This window comes from Pungitius pungitius, chromosome 14 (genome assembly GCF_949316345.1).
Source record: "Pungitius pungitius chromosome 14, fPunPun2.1, whole genome shotgun sequence".
Lineage (NCBI taxonomy): Eukaryota > Metazoa > Chordata > Actinopteri > Perciformes > Gasterosteidae > Pungitius > Pungitius pungitius.
Window position 1 is genome coordinate 8,363,985 of NC_084913.1, and position 20,954 is coordinate 8,384,938.

At 44.6% G+C, this 20,954-nt stretch overlaps 3 protein-coding genes across 3 annotated transcripts; 1 reads left to right on the forward strand and 2 right to left on the reverse strand.

Moving 5' to 3' along the window:
- Positions 1–7: 7 nt before the first annotated feature.
- selenon (selenoprotein N) lies at positions 8–5,450 on the reverse strand. The gene is made up of 12 exons (XM_037486467.2): positions 4,985–5,450; positions 4,300–4,417; positions 4,049–4,179; positions 3,500–3,712; positions 3,278–3,402; positions 2,543–2,680; positions 2,375–2,456; positions 1,894–2,082; positions 1,701–1,806; positions 1,438–1,550; positions 1,249–1,350; positions 8–1,063 (listed from the first exon to the last, which is right to left on the reverse strand). The coding sequence occupies exons 1-12, from the start codon at positions 5,171–5,173 to the stop codon at positions 896–898; spliced, it is 1,674 nt and encodes a 557-aa protein (XP_037342364.2). The 5' UTR covers positions 5,174–5,450; the 3' UTR covers positions 8–895.
- Positions 5,451–6,413: 963 nt separating this feature from the next.
- On the reverse strand, positions 6,414–8,286 carry znf593 (zinc finger protein 593). The gene is made up of 4 exons (XM_037485875.2): positions 8,140–8,286; positions 7,733–7,940; positions 6,942–7,004; positions 6,414–6,854 (listed from the first exon to the last, which is right to left on the reverse strand). Exons 1-4 carry the CDS (start codon positions 8,243–8,245, stop codon positions 6,728–6,730), a joined length of 504 nt encoding a protein of 167 aa, XP_037341772.1. The 5' UTR covers positions 8,246–8,286; the 3' UTR covers positions 6,414–6,727.
- Positions 8,287–8,357: 71 nt separating this feature from the next.
- On the forward strand, positions 8,358–20,948 carry rlf (RLF zinc finger). The gene is made up of 8 exons (XM_037485872.2): positions 8,358–8,831; positions 10,756–10,910; positions 11,856–11,937; positions 13,108–13,243; positions 13,358–13,560; positions 14,216–14,352; positions 14,526–14,667; positions 15,214–20,948. The coding sequence occupies exons 1-8, from the start codon at positions 8,652–8,654 to the stop codon at positions 19,918–19,920; spliced, it is 5,742 nt and encodes a 1,913-aa protein (XP_037341769.2). The 5' UTR covers positions 8,358–8,651; the 3' UTR covers positions 19,921–20,948.
- The last annotated feature ends 6 nt before the right edge of the window (positions 20,949–20,954 follow it).

The window sequence follows — 20,954 nt, forward strand, 5'->3', positions numbered from 1 at the left end:
CCTTAAAACAGAGAATTTGCCTTTTTATTATGTATTTTGACTATATTCTTAAAGCGATCCACTTATCACGTTCAAGAATCAGACCTGTAACCATTGGGTTCCCGTTAGATGTATAAATATGAACCTTGACAGCTGTTCCAGCTGCACTAAGCTTCTGTACATATTAAAATGCTCTTTGGTGCGGTTGTATCTTCCTAAACATTCAACACTTGGTTTAAATTTGAAGATAACTTAAATAATTCTGAGCGCCACAGCCCATGTTTTTCCTGCTTTTGTCCCCTGAGTCGGGGGATGGGGGGGGGGGGGAAGATTCCCTCCAGCAGCCTCAGCAATAACATCAGGCGTCGCCCGGCCCAAAGAGAGATTTCAGGCAACGTCTTCACAAGCTGCTGAAACAACTGAAGGCAACAGCTGCCCCCCCCCCCCTCTCCCTGTCTGTGGGTACGATCAGCAGCAGGAAAACAAACTCAAGTCATTAAAAAAATGCACATGACATAACGAGATGTAAAATAAGAGATATAGGACTTTTCTGCATTGTGAGGAGCCTCGGCCTACATTTAAAAAAAAATTTAATCAGAAGCTACACCCAAAAGAAGCCGGCCTAAATGTGTTAATATACCTGTTACTGCTTTGTATCTAAGTAAATAAGCTACATTAACAGTATCATTGGGTTTGAGAAGCAGTATTTCCACGTTAAGTTTGTCGCTGGATATAAAACTTTCCGAGCAAGAAAGACGCCCAAATAAATAACAACGGGACAGAAAACGAAACACGTCAGCTGCCGACACTGATGAGGAAGCTTATCTACACAACTCTCAGAGGCTTTTCCTTATCTTGGACCATTACATCAGAGGAATGATGATCATTTCCTTCCGTTTGGTGTCGCACAGCCCAGTTACTGTGCCAGGTACTCCTTGGCTCTCTCCAGCCCCTCCTTCAGGAAGCTGATATATGTGGATGTAGACGGGTCCTCAAACCCTCCAGAGAAGCTGAAAGGGGCTCCTTCCTCCTCTGGTTTCATGGCCGTCTGGTCCAGGAAGAAGTTGGCATTGATGTGGTGGATCTAAAGCCCAACAGGAAGTAGAAAGCTTTACATCTGACGTTCTAACGCAACAGAAAGGCATTCCTTCTTTTAAATGGAAGATTATCAACATTAATAAGTACCACTGATATGAAACAGGTTTCCCTATTTTACTTAAATAAATTTCTTTTATACTCAAATCAGCAAGAGGGTTTCCACATATTTACAATAGTTCCATTGGGCAGAGCCACCATCATCTCGACGGGGAAGTTGTAGTTCTCCAGGTGTAATCGGGCCTTTTCACTCAACACAAGATTCTGTTCATCAGCCTGTTTAAAGAGAGGAAAAATGTGAAAACATAAATGGATAATACTTTTTTTTTTTGGCCGAGTTTCTCTGGGTGTCACACTGCTCACCTGCATGTTCTCCAGCTCTCTGACCAGAGACCAGCTGCTTATGAAGCTCTGGTTGAGCAGGGCCAGGACGGGCGAACTTTCCAGAACGGTCTCCCGGAGAGTTCGCCCCGAACCTACAGGCCGCACCAGTGGAGAAAGATGTTCAAGAAGGTTCAAGACCTTATTTTTTGCCCTGACACTAAACTAACGTAGGAGTCAAAACATCAGCACGGCATATTTTCTAAACACTAACTCACACTAAATTAAAGATTTAATGATTTCACCTCAGCAGGACTGGTCGTCCAATGCCCCCCAAAGCAGAATGGAGTGCACCAGTTTGTTCTCTGCCTCGGCTCGCTCAAAGGCTTCTGAGAAAGGCAGGTAGGACACCTGGGAGGGAGGGAGGAAGATGAGGACAGTGGAACAGTTGCGGAGCCGCAGGATTAAAGCCAATGGCATCTTTTCGTGGAGCGTTACCTTCTTGAAGGGGTAGAGGGTGACCTCCAAGCGCCGGTCGGCTTCCTGCCGACTCATCTCTGAGCTCCAGTGGATGTCCTCGAAGACGAACTGGATCGGCTCACCCCCCCCCTCCCGCCTGTCGATGACGTTGCCCTTCTCATCCATGATGACGGAGGGAGTGGACGGGCCGGTGGACTGCAGCTCCAACTGTGGACACATTTTAATGCAAGCCATCTCAAATATACACTTTTTAAAGGATTTTTAATTTTTCACATCTCTTATGCGGCGACCGTATTTTTCTGATGAAAATGGGGAAATGAATCCATTAATTGTGCGTGATTAATTGAAGTCAAAAAGGAAATGGAACCCAGGCCTAAAACAGAGAAAGTAAATTAAAGGAAGACAGCAATATGTGGCGAATAAGTTTTAAAATACCGTAACAAACTAAATTAGGAAGTGCTGGAATATCTGTTCTGAAGTGTCAATGCAGCCTGTGTACCTGTGGCAGATAGCCGATGTCCACCTCCATGTTGCTGCTCTCACTGGCCCCGTACAGCCACTCCATGTCCACATTCAGAGACCTGACACACACCATCGCACCAGAAAAACACTGAGTGGGCGCTGCGGGGACAGTGGCGGCGGCGGTTACACGTTTTGAGGGATTTACCTGTCGTTGGGGACGTAGAGGTGAAAGTTACGGACATGAGATGCATCTTTAGAAAGAACAATGTTGCCCGTGAACTTCCCGGGAGTGAACCAGAAGGGAAAGTCTGGAACATCGTTGAGCTGAAATTCTGCGTGAATCCTGCAGAGGAGAACAGATCGAGGAGATGGTTAAATGTTATAACTCACGTTGCTGCTGACAAATTTCCAGCGCAAACCACCACTTGTAGATCGATTCCAAACTTTCCCGGCAGTCGTAGGCTTCGTAAACCGCGCTCTATTGGCTAATGTTACGTTATTGTCACATGGAAAGGCAGTTGGGAGCGAGTGCTGTTTTTAAAACCTCTTTCAATTATGACATTGGTATTTGAAGCTGGAGATTAAAAAAAGAAGAAAACTTTTCATTGGAAGGCTTAAGCCGGGGCACAACAAAATGAATAAATCCAGCATGTAGAGCCAATCGGGAGGTTATTTTGCATTTAGATCAGTTGCTCTTTGGCAGCTGACTCATGTGTCTTTTGACCTCACAAAACCGGCTCTTAATAATAATGAAACATTAAGAGCAAAGTAAAGCGGAGTCAAGCGGAGCACGCTGTGGCTGCGTGCCAGGGGAGAAAGGAAAATGAACAATATACTCTGGACATTAGGCAGCACTAATGGGAAGGATGCATAATGTGGAATTGAATGGGCCCAAAGAAGGGAAAGCACCTTTTTAATCTCCTCATAAATTGGTTCTCACCTGAACACGATGTCATAATAAAAGTCGTTGCTGGCACGGATGCAGGCGACCGCGCCCTGAGGAGCAAAACGGGATTTGATGAAGGGCCGCGGGTGGAACATACTCAACAAGGAGTGGATGAGAACCTGCAGCAGGGCGAGAACAGCCATCAACACACAGTCGGATTATCTATAAAGCCTCTAACACCCTGACAAGTTTTTTTTTTTGGGGGGGGGGGGATACCTCTTTGCCCTTTGGTGTGGGAGGGTGGTAACGATTGTTGGGCAGGTACCCGGTGAAGATGTTGAGCTCGCTGGGAAGGACCCACCACGTGTCACCCACTTCCACCTTGTTCTTCGGGGGCAAGAGGGCCCTAAACTGGCCGGCAGAGAAGGCGGAAAACGGCACCGCCGGACTCTTCCATGAGCGCAGCCCGCTCAGAGAGCTGTGAGACACCTGCAAGACCAAAGAGCGAGGAGACAAAATCCATTCACTTTAAAAAAAATGACTTGTAAGAATCGAATCAATCAAAGATGATTGAAAGTTAATAATATGATGTTTTCCTTTCTGATGCAGTTCTCGACTGCTGAATGAATTCCATCGACAAGGAGCCGATGTCGACAAAAAGAATGTCAAAAAGAATTGACTCTAATAATCTAAAGAACCTCGAGGTGAGGGTTATTTATTAAAAAGGGAATCAGAGTAAATGTGTGGCATTATCTAAACACTTGATACAGACTCATTACTATAAAGTTGTCGAGAGAGATAGAGAACAGTTTGGCCTTGTCCTACCCCAAGGAATCCATCTTTGCTTTTTGTCATGGAGTCAAGCTGTAGAGGCTGCATTTTGGCCTCCAAGGTCAAAGTCTCTCCATCGGGGTCATAGATCTCTTCCTCCTCAAAATCGACCGGGGGTGTAATCCCTGTGAGGAAGCCACGGGGAACACAGACACAGCTTTATACTGGAGGTTTTTGCAGGTGAAAGAGGAAAAAGGTATCGATAATAAATGAGACATTGAGCAAGAAATGTTAGAGTGACGTACCTGTGAGTTTCTCAACAATAGGTTTAAACTCCTCTGGACTGAGATAAAGGTCGTGGTTTGTGTCCAAGGAGGAGAAAAGAAAGAGCCCCTCTGCACCCAGGGTTCGAACACTCTCTTCCTGTTCAGAGTGGGGACATTAGTGAGCAGATATTCAGGAAAAAGAAAACACCGGGGTAGATGCATCGTCTCACGCTCATAGGAAACATGTGCATGTGACAGTAGTGTTTTGTGCCTCATTCAGCCTCAGCAGCGTGCTGTCTGGAGAAGGATCAGCCCCCAGGGGCCACAGACTCTCAGTCTGATGCGTGCCTACTAGCGCCTTTACAATGGAGGCAGAGAGGGGGGGGGGGGGGGGGGGAAGAAAGGAGAAGACCCTGTTTGGAGACCCTGCTTAGCCAAACAAGAGTGGGTTTACAAAAGCGTTTCACCAGATGTGACTCACATCCACCTCCCCTAATAAAACACCACGAGTGGAAAAAAAAACTGCAGAGGTTGTGTCTAGTGGCGTCTGAGAGAACAACATTGAATTATAACAATGAGATGTGTCTAGAGTAGTTATACATGCATCACTTAATTCAGGTCAATGGAAACTTTCTATTAACACTGACACGAATTTGTAAAAGTTATTATTTTTGTTTTCTAGTTAAGGTCCCCGGTGACTCATAAGACATTATGTAGATCTCACATGGCGTTGGAGCAGCTGGGCATCCTGGTAATGTTTGATCCCGCAGGCGAGGAAAGGGACCGCGGCGACCACGAGCAGCGTCCAGAGCCTGCGGGAGAGCCGGGATCCAGAGCCCGGGCTCCGGTGCCCATTCGGCCGTGACAAAACTCTCTCATTCCCGGGGGGCGTTTTATCCACGTCTGCCGCCATCCTCGACCTCCGACCACGACTACTTGGACATCGGCGACATGGTGGTCGGATAACGCCCCGAAAAAAGCAGCCAGCGGGGAATCCGTTCGGTGTAAAAGCCTTTCCGTAAAGTAAAGTGTTGAGAATCTGGCGGCAGTTGTGTTTTCCTGCAGCGGAGGAGCTGCAATCGCTGGCAACAGCTGTGAAATGTAAGCTAGCGGCACGGATTTCTTATTTCCCACATCCAGCCCTGAAACATATGGATGTGGTTAAAATGCGTCAAGTGGGAAAGTGATGGCAGAGCAGCCAGGGTGAGCAACCGGATATTTGCCTTTTGTGGTTTCAAAACAAAAGCACAGCGTTTTTACTCCGCACTCTGAAGGCCGAGATTCGGTGTGTTCAACACACGTTTTAGGTAAATGGTCAAAACGTGCCTTGTTTGAGTAAAGCACCCCCTAGTTGTGTTTAAAATGTATGTTTGTGATTTCACCGGGATCTACTTTCAGTGAGCAAACTATTTTTTAAACCCCTTTTCCGTGAAGAAACCAACGGTTAGTGGGGTGTCCAATGAACCACAGGATATTTATTAACTCACAACTTTGCAATATTGAGAAGTTTAAAGCGTGAAAACAAACGACTCTGTCCGGTTTTATAAGAAACCTCTCCCGTTTTCTGAGGCGTCGGTGGTTATTACTTTATTAGGTAGTAGTATAAGGTAGTAACCGGAAATTGATATTTACATTCCCTCGAACTTGATGACAGTTACTAGAACAGTGACCACATTTAAAGGGGCAGTGTAGCATTCCTCGTCCAAGGAATGACGGCTAAAACCCCTCAATTATGTCTGTCTGCCAATGCACGCTGTGATTATTGCTTTGTAGTTTCATGTTTTCCAGTAGAAGTGAAGGCCCCGTTTCTGCTTGACTTGCCTTTGGGATTTCCACACCTCCACAGTAGGGGTGTGTTATAATGTAACAGACAATAACCAAATTTCATATAACCGAGAAGTTTTGCATTAAGTAGAAATATGGGCATACACAAAGTGTGTATTGGCCATATGCAATAGAAAATTTAGACTGCTGTTATAATCAGGCCTATTTGTTGGACTGAAAGAATATATAAATAAATGCTATGTTGCCTATAAAAATGTATGGACTCAAGGGCACCAACCTTTTTGGGGTTTGTAATCCCTAAAAAATATTATTAACGTGACATTCCTTTCAGGTTATAAGCACAAGGTGGACTGGAGTCGCTTACAAAATAACTGATGAAACAATGCTTTAATCAAACTTTGTAGTGAGACATGAATGCAGCCCATCTACTCGATGTTACAGCTTATTAGTATTACACTATTTTTAAAAGACACATGATGCATTACATTAGCCGGATTGCAATGGGACTTTCCTGCTTTGTTGATAGCCAGCTTACTACTAGCTAAAAAGACAGTGTGTCAAAAAAAACAACACGTAAAATGCACTGAACACTTGTCACAGCAAGAAAAAAATATAAGCATCATCAATTTTGTAAATGCTTCTGTAATTTAACTGATCGGTCCATAAATTCAGTAAGCAGCTCTCATGCCATGTCCTCTTCCACATCCTGTGTCTTCACTTCAACTTTTTTGGGTTGAATGTAGGAGCCCATTCCCGCGGCTCGTTCTGCCTCCGCCTGTGTGTAGGGCTCCTCTCTGAGCTTTTTCAACCTGAGGTTGAAAATAAAAGATGGGAATCTTTGACAATCGCAGGTACACTTGGCAACTGTAGTTATCAGGAGAAATATGGTGCCTTACTGTCTTTTGTGCACTTTAGTCTTGAAGTGCTCTTTCATCGATCTCAAGTCCACAAAGTATCTCCTGCAGGACATGAAGGGCCACATTGTTAAAATCAGGAATCAGGAAACGTTTATTGCCATAATATGTTGTACATACATGGAAATTGTCTTGACGGTAGGTGCATGACAGAAGACAGTACAATGATGACGACATAGTGCAAATAAGATTAAAATAAAATAAAAGTATAATAAAATATAAGCTATGAGTTAGTACGCTAAAAACTAAAGCTATGGGTTAGTAAGTTAGAGGAGATAAGATAAAAGCCAAGTGCAACAAACTGCTTTGTTATAACCTTTATCTAATCAACTCATCTCAATGAGTTCAAGATTGATTTTGCACTCCGTGACTTCAGGAAAGGGAATAAGAACAGAGATAAGTCACACAAAGAATCCCAACCGGTCTACAAAAGGTGAGTCGCTTTCAGGATCTGCATATTTGTTATCGGATTATTAATACATTAATTAAACTATGCCTCACTAAAAGCGTTTGTAGGCATCGATTATCTACTTTTATTTTAGTAAGAGTACCTCCTCTACCAATGATCATTTCAGCACGTATACAATTTGTACTGATCAGACCAATTACCCGATGCACCCTTATTATCGGTTGTTACACATTACAATCAGGGCAATTGTGAACACAACAACAACCACCACAACAACAACAAGGAAACGTCGCATCTCTTGGGGAATCAACTGTACTCAATGCCCCTTAGAGGAAAAAAGCAGATAGGATGCATGTGAACTTACGCGCAGTGTAAGCAGTAGTGTTGAGCACACCCCGTGACATCCACGTCGACCTTCTGATGCAGCAACTTGGCGGCGGTCTCGGGCTTCATGTCCGCGTGGATCTGGTCCAAGTCCTTAGTCCTGCGTTTAGTCTTCCATGTCTTTGAGATGCTCTTCTTTTTGTCACTGTTGTGATTTCCCGTTTGTTTGGACTTTCCCATGGCGGATCCTGCTCAGCAGAAAACAGGAGACCAAGATATCAGCAAATGTCGACGTTTTAGACGGGGTATTGCTACTCTACGTCATAAAAATCGGGTTTAGTGGAGTAAAATGTTTGCCCGTCAGAAATGATCGGGGCAAGACAATATGTGATTCAGCAGATTTCCTTATCAAAGAACACATTTGTTTATCGAGTCTGCATTTCTTACCCTTTGCACGTGTAGCCGAGTGGACTGGAATGTATTTCCGGGTCACGGAAAGTAGGAAAACAAAAGTACTACAGGGGGGCGCTAAACACCACGATTTTGCGAACATGATAGCAAATACCTTGGCGTCATGCTATAGCCATTAAATATAAGTAGGCCAAACGAATGGTTAAGTTAAATAGGATTGTTAAATTTGCAACATACCAAAGAAAACTCCACGATGAAGTGGAGTTGTAGGGAATGGAGAACCTCATCTCTTATTTGTCCAGCTAGGTAATTTAATAATCTTTCACATTAATTAGAGAGTATACAATGCGTTAACTAAATACAAACGTTGAATAAACCACAGCAACCTACAAAGATAAAATAAAAAATACGTAAAATCCCATTTCTACAGACTGTCCTCTCTCCCCCTATATGGGGTTTATGTTTAACTGACACATACAAAAATATTCCGACAGCACTTGAACGCAGCGTCAGACTGCACTGCATACGCGCCGTGGCGGAGTGCGAAGATGGCGGAGAATAATGTCGAACCAGGGCACGAATGGAGCGACCGGGCCCTAGATACGGCCGATGACACTCTGGTTGCAATGGAAACCCTGCTGGCCACACTGAGAGCCTTTGAAGACGTACTCAGGCAACAGGAAATATCCATAGCATCTTCCACGGAGTACTGCGACAACTTCTGTCAGGTAATGTATACATGCAGCACCGACGCTACAGTTAGCTTGACGTTAGCTCACCTAGGGTTGTGTTTTCTCGCATCCCGCTAGCTAACGTTAGCTAATTTGCAACGGCTAGCTACCTGGTCAAGTTTATGGTTGGCTCTACAAACATGGAGCTGTCCATTGGCGTTCATATTGACGTATGCACCTAATGGCACGTTTCAATACTAGCCATAAGTTGACATCATTGCCAATGATACTGCAACGTTGCATTGTCAGATGCGACATATATTGCCTATTTGCTGGTTTTAAGTTCTTACGGTGAGCTGACGTTGACGTTTCAAAACACCCTCATGAAGAGAAAGCCAACATATGCTAATTTACACATTGTATTGCTGCATGTTTGCATGTGCGTGGGGCGGGGCGGCATCACGTTATGTTTATCCAGATCCACTCGAGTAGAAGCGTAAAGCCAGTGCAAAGGCGCGTTTGGTTCTGTTTTTTTTGCACCCAACCATTTCCCATTTTTGGGCTCTTAAGTTAGTTATCGTGTGATATTCTGCTATGTCGAATGTTGCTGTGCACTGTTTGTCGACCTGACATGAAAATCGTCTTTAACAATGGAGGCATCCACATCATAGCAGGTGTAAACACACGTTTTATTACCGGTGGAATTAGGGGAACTTCCCTCACTTCCACCTTCTGGTGGTAACGTTACCTTATTGAGCAAAGCACCTGTATTCCACTAAAACCTGGTCACCAGCCAAAGTTGATAGTACGTTAGATAATAGTTATTCATTACCCAGCTCACTGTGATTGAACGTTTTACGTTTTACAAGGTATACCTGCATAAATACGCATTTTCATTGAACAAGATAACTATCTCTACTGAGAAACTCACTTTGTGTTGCGGATCAAGTGGAGGTATATTAACATAACATTTGGGGATTTTAACTTTTTGCTCTCATTGTAGAATACATTGTAGTATAAACACAGTAAAACAACAATATGCAATGTCTGTAAGTCAAATATTGTGAACATTGTAAACAATACTTCTGCAGTGGAAAAGTTCAAAATACAAATATGCTCGAATAAATATATAATGATTAAATTCAACAGTTGTTTTTTATATAATGAACAGGTGGATATGTACAGTGTGTGCATGCGCACACAGTGGGTTGACGTTTGTTTTATTAATTTTCTGTTAGACTCGGAAGTCGCCTGGATGTAATTAGTACACAGATGTATGGGTCTCTTGGGTTGAGACTTACTACTGCCTCCCTTTTGAGAGGGCACCGTATATTTAGACTGCAGGGAATGCATGTCTTGCCTCTGTAGACACAAGAAGCAACAACCAATGGTTCTTCTGTCTGGAAAACTGGACTCATGTGCTATTGATAGTGATGATGAGTTCATGTGCGATGCAGCCGGCTACAAACAGACGCATATGTTGACTCTTCTGTGTTTGAGGACAATTGACACATTGTGAACCGTGGTAACTATACAGTGCCAATGAAGGAATAGGAAATGCCTGGTCATCTGTAAAATAGGTTTAAATGTCATGTTAGTATAATTCAGAGAAATACATATTGTCCATTGGGTTTTGTTGAATGAAGGAAGGAAAATACGTTTGCATTCACTTGCCCATTGGTATATAATTCAAGTACCTTTTTTTAGTGCACTTTCTGTGGGTTTTTTTAGTGCACTTTCTCTCACCATTGAAGGTATAGGTTTGTCACATGCTGTACACTCTAGTCCCCTGGGGCCCAATCAGCAGCATCTCACACCAGACACAATGTCAGCTGGGATCAACCAGGTGTAGACTGGTATCTCTCTCAGGTGGAAACACATTTCTCTCTCACCAGTCCTCTTCTGATTGCAGCGTTTTTGAGTATTTTGCTTTTACCATTACTGTTTTTCGTCATTCTGTGCGATTTTTGTGTGTTCGTAGGCACTGATGCACTATGCTGGGAGCAGGAACTCTATGGAACATGGTCTGCCTCTTCTTGAGGTCTACTGTCTGTCCATAAACTGTTTTGCTGCGGCCCGATCTCACCTCACCTCAGAGTCGGACCGAGTGGCCCTTGTTTTGAAGAGACTAGCTTTGTAAGTACTGACAAATGGATATGTATATTATAGCGACTATAGTTCATCCTGTTCGGTGAAGCCATTTCATTGTTTGGCATCCAGATTCAAGGTTAAGCGATTGTCATCTTAATGAATACTTTAAGTTTAAAAGTTAACGCAAGCATACAGTCATTAGGTTGTCTGAGGATTTGTTAATTGATGCATTTCCTTTAATATTTCATTTATCTTTAAATTGGATGAGAGACAGTTCTGTTCTGCACCAAGACATCCCTATACATCCTTTACAAACTAACAGGATGAATGTGCAGCTTGGTAGGTTGTCGCTTTTCTTTCCGATCCATTTTCAAAACAGGGCGGTTCGTCCAAATTTCCACTTTCTTAAAAACTAGTAAGCAAATCAGTTTTGAATAAATAAAGAGTACTAGTAAAAGTACTTGTCATAAATCACATGGATATACGCCATGCTTGTGCTACTTCTGCCATAAATCTCCATCCATATGCAGGTGTTTTTGGGTGAGGAATGTTGGTTGTTGTAGCTGCGGTGTTTCCCCTACCATTATACCACTGTTTTTGTGTTATTTATCCGGCAGTTCCACACTGGAACGAACCATTTGCCCGACTATTACCCGGTTGGCTTCGGCCGACTAGGGGAAACACTGAGCTGAAGTTTCACACTAAAACCTTTAAAATAGTTGCCTAAAATGGTTGCGTTTTAACTACTGGCGGCCTTAGAGTTTGTAGTACAACCTAAACGTGTCATTACTGTTCCGTTTTTCAAACAATCCTTCATGAAGTATATGTTTGGTTTAGTAAAGCCTACTGATTTGTAGTATCACAGACTTAAATCAAGATTAAAATATCTAGACTGTGTTTTTTTTTTTTTTTTGTCTTGGGGTAATTAATAAAACTGTCCAGAATTATCGTAACTAACTGAAATTTCTCTGATCTCGTCATTTCTTGTAGGAGCTGTTTTGAGCTGTTGCTGTCAGTGCCTGAGAATGAAATCCCATACGAAGCCTGGGTTCAGTTCCACCACTCTGTTCAGGTAGACAACCTCATTTCAAACCATTGTTTCCAGAGGGAATGCTGACTTTCCTCGGAAAAAAAATAAGCTTGTGTAAAGAAAAATGCCGTTCTGGTTGTCCGGGCCTCAGCAGGTCTTCTCAAAAGCCTTCTGATAGTCGGCTAGAGAAGCTTGAGAAAAAAGGGCTAGGAGCTGGTGCAGATTGCAGTGTTTCCCTTTTGTTGAGTCTAAACCCCCGGGGATTATAACACCCAATTTATCCTCTGCAGGCAGTTTTATATAATAATTCATTCTTGGCGGACATAACTGACAAACTATGAAGATCTATGTGAACTCATTGCCACACCGGAACAAATCTAATCTAATCCTGACACTGCTTGTCGGAAGGGAAAAAAGCAGTCAATGGAGGTCCGATATCACAACTAACCATGGCTACGTGTTAATGAAATACAAGTTCCATTTTCAAGCCATTGGGCAGAGAGATATTAATTCATGTATATGTGGATTTAATGAAACAATTTGAGAGGAGTGTAAATAACTTTAGTATTGAATCATTATTCAGTGTTGTCCAATAATTCTTCGTTTACCAGAGATCAGCAAACTGATTATGAGTAAAGTTGAAGATTTTAAACAAATCCAATAATTATATGTATAAAAAAAAGTAGATGTAAAAATACAGTAGACAATTTTAGGCCTCTCTTTGCTTCATTTTAGCGTTTAGTTTATTTCAGGTTGAAATGTAGGTATTTTAAATAGTCAATGATATCCTGTTAATATAGGTTTACACTTATGAACATATAACTTAGTGACTGTTCCATCAGTGACTGCGGGAATTGACTGACAGCTGTTCAGAGAATGCAATAAAAGTGGCTTTGCAAGTCAGAGATAAAATCACGGTTTGTTAAATAAAATCCATCAGTGAGCAGGTTAGGACGATAAAAAAAAGTTTTCACTTAACCCACTTAGTTTTTTTTTTTTTTGTAATGTGAACTAATGGCCCTTTAATTATGTGTAAAGCTCATTATCTCATGAAATTTCCCATGTGTGCGCGTGCGTGCGTGTGCATGTGCGTGCGTGGCACACTAGCAAAATACGGCTTAATTTATTAGATCATTTTGATCACTGGTCTAATCTTCAAGTAGGAGCTTAACAAATTGCCTCTTTTATTACAACTGTGTGTGTCTACTGCAGATTGCCCATGACACCTTGCTACAGTATGGAAGCACAGACCTCCAGGCTTTACTCCAGATCACAGGAGAGGGAGGAGCCTGGAGCAACCCTGTCCTTGCATCTCTCCTCACCGGTCAGCCAACCAACCCACAAGAAGGTTGGCAAAAACTTTCCTATGCCATTTTTCCTTTTGCACTGCATTGCATGACTGCTTGTTGTCATGTTGGCCATGTTGTGGCAGTTTGCTCATCCTATCTCCCCCTGTCGCTAGTGGATGCATACATCAGCTTGGAGGGCGAGGGCTTCATGGAGATGCGGGTGAAGCACCTGGAGAAAATGGGCGAAGTGGCCAAGGCAGTGGTGCTGGCCAAAGCTTGCACCGAATGCAGCGTCATCTCCAACCAAGCTACCTTTCGTCAAACATTTGTCTCCCTGCTTTGTCACCTGCTGCCCAACGAAGAGGCCATAATGGAGGTATTACAACACTGGAGGAATACTTGCACCAGAGTTCCACTTGCTGACATGTTACTCAAACATTAGATCCTCTTTTTGTCCAATTTGACAGCTGCGATTAAATGTTGTATAATGACGATAGTCCTGAAAGGTACTTATGTATTTACTTCTCAGAGCTTGGCTTCAATGATAATATGATGAAGTAAATATGTCACCGGTTTCCAAATCAATCTGAAGGATTTAAGAAAGAAAAACACAAAGCCTTCAATTCTAAAACTAAACAGTTAAAAGTCATAGTGAGATGGTCGAAATGACTGACCTCTGCTGAACATGCATGAAGAGACATATGGTTGTGGCATGGAGTGCTGGGCAATCACAGGCTGTCGGAGTCCAATCTATAGTTAGTCGTCTCACACACAAATACACTTTTTGTAATATTTACAAAGCAATTGCATCTCTTTATCCTCTATAGATCTGATCCGCTTAATATAGTCCGACCTCAATGGTGGAGCCCTAAATGATGTATTAACTTCAGCCAAATTTCTCACTAGTTAAAAAGGGAACTGTTGGCACCTCCTATCACACATTTCATTTTAGCTAATGCAGGAGCGTGTGTTGTCTGCCATGTTGTTTTTTCTGAGCTGTCAAGTTTTATTTTTTTTTCTCTTTCAAACAGATATCCAGACTCGACTGCAAGGACGTGCTGGAGATCACGTGTAATTTGGAGACTGAGGGGGAGGAGAACACCGCCTTCATCTTGTGCACAACTTTCCTGACACAGCAGCTTCAGCAGCAGAGCCTTTACTGCTCCTGGTGAGTCGTGGCGCCGAGAGGCTGAGTGGACGGCACGCCATGTACATTATGTATTTATGCCTCATGTCCAAGGAAAGGTTTTTTTCTTTGTTGATGTGGTGGTGGTTATCGGCGAGTGAGTCAAGGTATAGTTTTAAGAGAAATTTCAAGTGTATATTTTCTTCTATCCAAAGGGAGTTGACTATGTTGTGGAGTAAGCTTCAGAAGAGGATCGACCCCTCGTCGCTGTCTCTTCTGGAACGATGCCTTCAGCTAGGTGCTATTGCCAAAACCGTCCACCACTTGCTTTGCCTGGTCCGTGTCATTCAGACTGAGGTTAGCCCAACATCCATACCGTCCATTGTTATACTCTATTTTAGTGCGTGCATTGGTTATATAAGGGGCCCTTTTTAAGCAGTAGATAAAAGGATCTGGTACCCAAAGTGAGTTCAGTTCAGTCGGGCAGGAGGCGTACAGTGGAAACAGAGCAGGAGTTCTAGTTACTGAGGAGCCACAGGAAGTAAACAGAGGAACTAAAAGACATTTTATCATGCACTTCCTGTTTGTTTTATCACCACATGAAGTGTCAGAAAAGAGAAATTACATTTCTTAAAATTCTGCACTCTTTTTGCACAATTGAGACTTTGATCTTTATTGCTTGTTTGGGGATAAAGGAGCCATACAAAGGCGGAAAGGGAGGCTGGAAACTAGATTATTTGGTGTGAAGGTGAATAATAATGTTTCCAAATGATGATTCAAGTTAGAGCAGCCTGCAAGTTGTATTTGAAGTGCTATGTCATATTAGCTATAGGCTTCCACATTAAATCGTATTCATTTTGTATTATTTAAAGAGACTAATGCTAAAAAACACATTTTTTTCAGACGGAGGAAATAGGGGTACCTGCCTCAGTAGAACTTTGTGTCAAAGCCCTTCAACTTCCAAAGCAGGACGACTCCGAATCGAGGATCTCCGTCTGTAAGTCCGTGTCCTGCCTACTTCCACGGGACCTTGAAGTATCGCGTGCCTGCCTGCTCACAGAGTTCCTGATTGGCCCCAGCCAGGACATCTTTGGGTCACTTCGGGAGCTTTACTTACGCCCAGACCAGAAGTATGACCAGGAAAATGAGTTCATTCCCAACTCGCTACGCTGCGAGCTGCTTCTCGCTCTGAAAGCATACTGGCCTTTTGACCCCGAATTCTGGGACTGGAAAACTCTCAAGTATCACTGCGTCTCCCTTCTAGGGTTGATGCCAGAGTCCGAGGGAGAAGAAGAAGATGAAGAAGTTGTAGATGTAGACAAAAAAGAGACGGGTAAACAACACAACCCACGGGGAATCACAGTGAAAGTAGAATCTCACCATGCAAAGTCAATGAATGGAAGTGTTGATGGCCACGAGCAGCTTGATGAAAAGCAGTCTTCAGAGTTGGCAGACATTCCAGGTGATTCAGAGACCAAGAAACCCAGGTTCTGCTGTCAGATATGTAAGCGATCGATCGCAGACACCCACATCGTTCACCACTCCAAAAGGCATGCAGGGGACAACAGCCACCCCTGCCCTCTCTGCCTCATGAACTTTAAGAGAAGAAGAGATCTCATTCCTCATCTGAAGGACCATGTGCATAGTGAAACGCATGTGAAGGAGAACAATGTAAAGAAAGTGGACGGTCAGAGGAGGCAGGATGAGGACGATGATATTGAACCAGGTGAGATCACCGTTGACCCTTCCTTAATGCAGTATTACGAATCCACACATGATCCAGACGTGCTGCACCACATTGTGCAACAAGCCAAAACCGTGAAGGAGAAGAATGTGGACAATGACGAGCATGTGACGTTCGAATACATCAACCAGCACTTCAGTGTGCAGAACCGGGAGGAGTACCCGTGTCCAGGAACCGGGTGCACTCGGACTTTTAAGCATTCCAAGTACTTGTATGTGCATTTAAAGTCGGAGCACAAAGGGGATGACAATGTGAAACATTTTCATCAGGTGAGAGACATGCGGGAGAAGTGTGTTTTTTGTAGACGCCATTTTGTCTCCGCATACCATCACCACAAACATCGGCGAGTTCACTACGGGGATCGGCCTTACACGTGTGTGATTATGGGTTGCGGCGCTCAGTTTAGGACTTCCAATGAACTTGTCACGCACAAACACACCCACGGCTATCACCTCCACTACCAGTGCGAGCTCAAAGACTGTTACGTCACCTACTCCGACCTGGGACAAATCTACCACCACGAGGCGCAGCATTTCAGAGACGCGGCGTTTACCTGCTCGAGCGCTAAATGTGGCAAATACTATTTATCCAAGAAAGAATTCATGAAACATTTATCCACACACAACATCACCTTCTCCGAGAAGGACTTTGAGGCTCAGAGGAAGGCAAAGCGGAAACTTCTCAAGACGGTTCCTGAAGCCACAATCTGCTCTAATATGTCAGATACAGAAGAGACGGTGAAGGTAGAAACACTAAGCGCTTCTGCAGCAAGTTGTGCCTCCTCCCCGCCAGCAACTCAAAGCATGGAGCCCGCAGACGAGATAAATGACAGCAAGGAGCCCAAAACCACAGTAACCTTGGTCGCTGTGTGTTTTGATGGGAGTAAGTTCACCTGTGGCTTTGAGAAGTGCGGCATGACTTTCTCCAGAGCCAGAGATGTCCAGAGGCATCTGAAATGTGCCCACCCAGAACACCTCAAGTTGGAGAACAAAGAGCACAAACGTGACAAAGAGCGGTCAAAGTCCAAAGGGACAAAGGCTGAGCCTGAGCCAGACGGTAAGGAGAGGGGAAGGGAGGAGGACTCGATTCCACTTCAACCCATAGAGGACCCAAAAGAAAGAAAAGAAAACAGTGACACAAACTATTTGTGCCTTCAGACTGAAAATGATGTTCTAAATGAAATCCTCATTGGGCTCGGCAAACTGGACCTGAACTCTCCGTCGCCTCACAGTCCGAAAAGCGAGGCGCCTCAGTCCAACCCAGAGTCTGCTACGTCTGAAATATCTCTGGCCACCGCGGCGAGGCCCCCTGTTGTGCTGATTCAGAAGAAGTCCCACCCTGAGGAAAAGGTAAAAGTCAAAGTGGAACAAGCTACAGTTGCTGATGATGAAGGCCGTGACGAACCATTAGCAGCTGCCAAGCCTTATGTCTGTGAGATGAAAGGTTGCGACTTCAGGACTGCTCAGAGTTTCAGCTTACGGCGGCACTATAACACCAAACATGGCCGCACAGTAGAGCAGGCCAAAAGGTTGACTTCATCGTATTTCAAGCCTTACGTATGCAAGATTTGTTCCAAGAGTGTCAGAGAAAAAAGTGCTTTGAGGTGCCACTATATTCAGAAACATAAACTAAGTGAGACTTTGGTGGACAAAATAAGCTGCGCATCAACATTGTTTGAGGGCAAAAAAGACCCTAAAAAACATGCACCTCAGCACTTGAAAGTATGGAAGAAAGACATCCCCAAGCTGCAAAGCCAACAAGAGGCCAAAAGCCTGCCCCGGGTTAGCGAAAATGGACAAAACATGGACAATCATTCGCCATCTGAGGAGGAAGGAGAGGAGGAATCGAAGGTAAAGGAGCGAGTCAATGAGCTGAAGGGAAAAAGTGAGGACTCGACCACACAACAGGTCAGAACCACCAGACGCCTGGTAGCCAAAGGCAATCTCTGCTATATATTGGACAAATTCAGTAAACCCTTTCATTGTGTGGCAAAAAACTGCGATGCAGCTTTTTCCACCCAGGGGGGCCTGGTACGCCACCTCCAGTTGATCCATCATTACAATCGCTCTCAGCTCCTGCTGGAAAAAGACATCGGCGCCAATCACAGTCCGGAAGCCCGAAAAGAGCCTGCGAAGAAGAGGCCTCCCCCGAGCTCTGATGAACCTCAGCCCCAGTACAAGTGTCACTTTGCCAACTGCCACGCTTCCTACCACCTGAAAAGCAGCTTAGTGCGACACACTCGCGATTCGCACTCGCAGCCGCCAGAGCTGATAAGGTGCGATTTCGAAGGCTGCACAAGAGCGTTCAGCCACGACAGCGCGCTTAAAAAACACACACTCTACAGTCACTGCGAGTACTACGACTCGCTGGTGGTACGTCTGCAGAGCACTCACAAAAAGTCCATCACTGGATGCCAGAAGAAGCTCATCGTCGCCCCACAGAGTCCTCCGAAAGAAGAGCCCGCACGGGCGGAGGGGTCCGGTCCGCCCGCCGAAGGGACCCCTCGGTCAGCGGTGGAGGTGGGCGAGGAGAAGGTGGAGGAGGAAAAGGAGGAGGAGGAGGAGGAGGAGGAGGAGAAGGAGGTGGTGGTGACGTCTGTGGAGAAGAAAAAGCCAGGAGAAATAAGAACTTACAGCCGCTACGTCTTCAGATCGCACGAAGAAGCGCTGCAGATGTGCCAGGATCGCTGTATGAGCGCGGGCTACCCGTGCATGATCCAGGACTGTGACTCGGTGGTCACGTACTCAAAGAGCCTGCACCGCCACTACCGCAGGGTTCACAGCATGCGGCCAAAAGAGTTTTCGAGACATAAAGACGAGCTGGTTTTCAACGCCGAGCAGCTGGAGGAATTGATTCAGAAGAAGTCTGCCAGGCCACCGGTCCCAGGAGCGTGTTCCCCCAGTGGAGTTCGCAAAATGGAGTATCAGGCGGAGCCGGAAAACCCGGAGGGGCTGCCATCCCCCGTGAGCTTACACCCCGTCAAGGCAGACGCACAAGAGGAGGCTAATTGCGACCCAGTGGGGTTCCCGAAGGAGGAGGAGGAGGAGGCAGACAAGCCGCCGCCGCCGCTGCCCGTGGAGAGAAATGGCGTCCTCGTTGGCGCAGACGAGGTGCTGTACGGCGAGCCGAGCACAGGCGGGGACCCCGAGGACACTGCTGCAGCCGCGCAGAGCAGCCAGAAACCAGAGGAGAGACTAAGTTTGGATAAGATCAAACCGCTCCTCCGCCCCCTCACTGTTGACCTCTCTCCGCCGTGCTCGCTGCGCTTTATCGCAGAGGAGGTCGTCCAAGAAGGCGGCAAGGCGGCGAACGGCTCGGCAGCGCCAACGCCACCACCACCACCACCACCACCACCACCACCACCACCACCACCGGCCCCACCTGTCCGGCAGCCATTAAAACGGAAAAACGAGTTGTCTGAACCGCCTTCCAACTTGAAAGACCCTCTGCCCCGCAGCGCTTCCGACATCACCGCCTATAAGCCGACGGGCTTCGAGTCCTCGTTCCTGAGGTTCATACAGGAGACGAGCTCCAAAGACAAAGGCCCGGCGGCGGTGAAGCGGCGGGACTCCTTCAGACGCAGTTGTTCCGTCAAGGAGAACAAGCAGCTGGGAGTCTCCCACACCCGCAGCAGGCGCACTCATTCCCTGCTGCTGAAGCCCCACACTGTTACTGGGGACGTCAGGTCGATCCAAAACTTGAAGTCCATCTTGGACAAAGCCCTGGCGGGCTGCGAGGACCTGGCCATCAAGCAGCTTCAGTACCTCAGACCCGTGGTGGTCCTGGGGAGGCCAGTGTGCAGCAGCACCCTGCCCGACCTCTTCCCATCAGACACCAACAGCAGCAAGCTGCTTCTTGGAAGTTAGTTGAACTGAGCACCTTTTTAACATAGCTATGCTACAGCTATGATTAATTACTTTGTATTTTCACATTCTCTTCCAGTAATTATATTTCTCCCAAAGTATTAGTATTGGCTTTTCTTTCTTTCTTTTTTTTTTAAGTTGCCAACCTTAATATAATAGAAATGTTATTAGCTCTAAGATAACAAGCTTAAACAGTGCACATTTTTAGATATCTGTTGTATGAACGCATTCAAATAACACCTGTTATGACTCATTACGAACACAAGTGTGTGTGTGTGTGTGTGTGTGTGTGTGTGTGTGTGTGTGTGTATGTGTGTATATACTGTAGCTATTCATGACAATGTACAGATTTTCAGATTGTTAGAAATGTTAAGTAGTGTATTGCAAGGCCTTCTCAGTTGTGTGAAAATGTGACAAGACATTTCCTGATTAAAAAAAAATACTCAAGGAATATGCTTGAATATTTTTCACTTAAGTTTGTATTAAATCAGTGTTGGGATGCAGTGGAAAGATAATGGCAGACATGTATCTGACACGTTTTTAAGAAATGTTTTTTGTCCTTTACTTTTGTATATAAAAAAAAAGTTACTTACATAATTCAAAGTAATTATAAAATTGTAGCATAGGAGCTGTTTGCTACATTGAAAATACACTTAAGTAAATTAAAATGTTTTGTATGTCAAATATTCCACTGCCTGGACGTTTAGTATATAGATGATGCACAATATGGTGCTATTATCAGAAATTCCTTTTGTGTGTTAGAGAGGTGCACATTCTTTAAAAATGTTTGAATTAAAGGTTCAAGCATAAAATCTGCAGCTATACGATATTGTAGCATTGAACTATTGTATGGAGTAGGAGATTTATTTCACATTAAAGGCTGTATATCTAAAATACCAATGCACATGGCACAGCACCACCCCCTCCCACACACACACACACACACGTATATAATATAAAGGTTATTTTTTTCTTTCGGGTAAAACGTTTTCTAACAACATCAATAATCTTTTAAAATCCAACCCCAAACTGTAAAT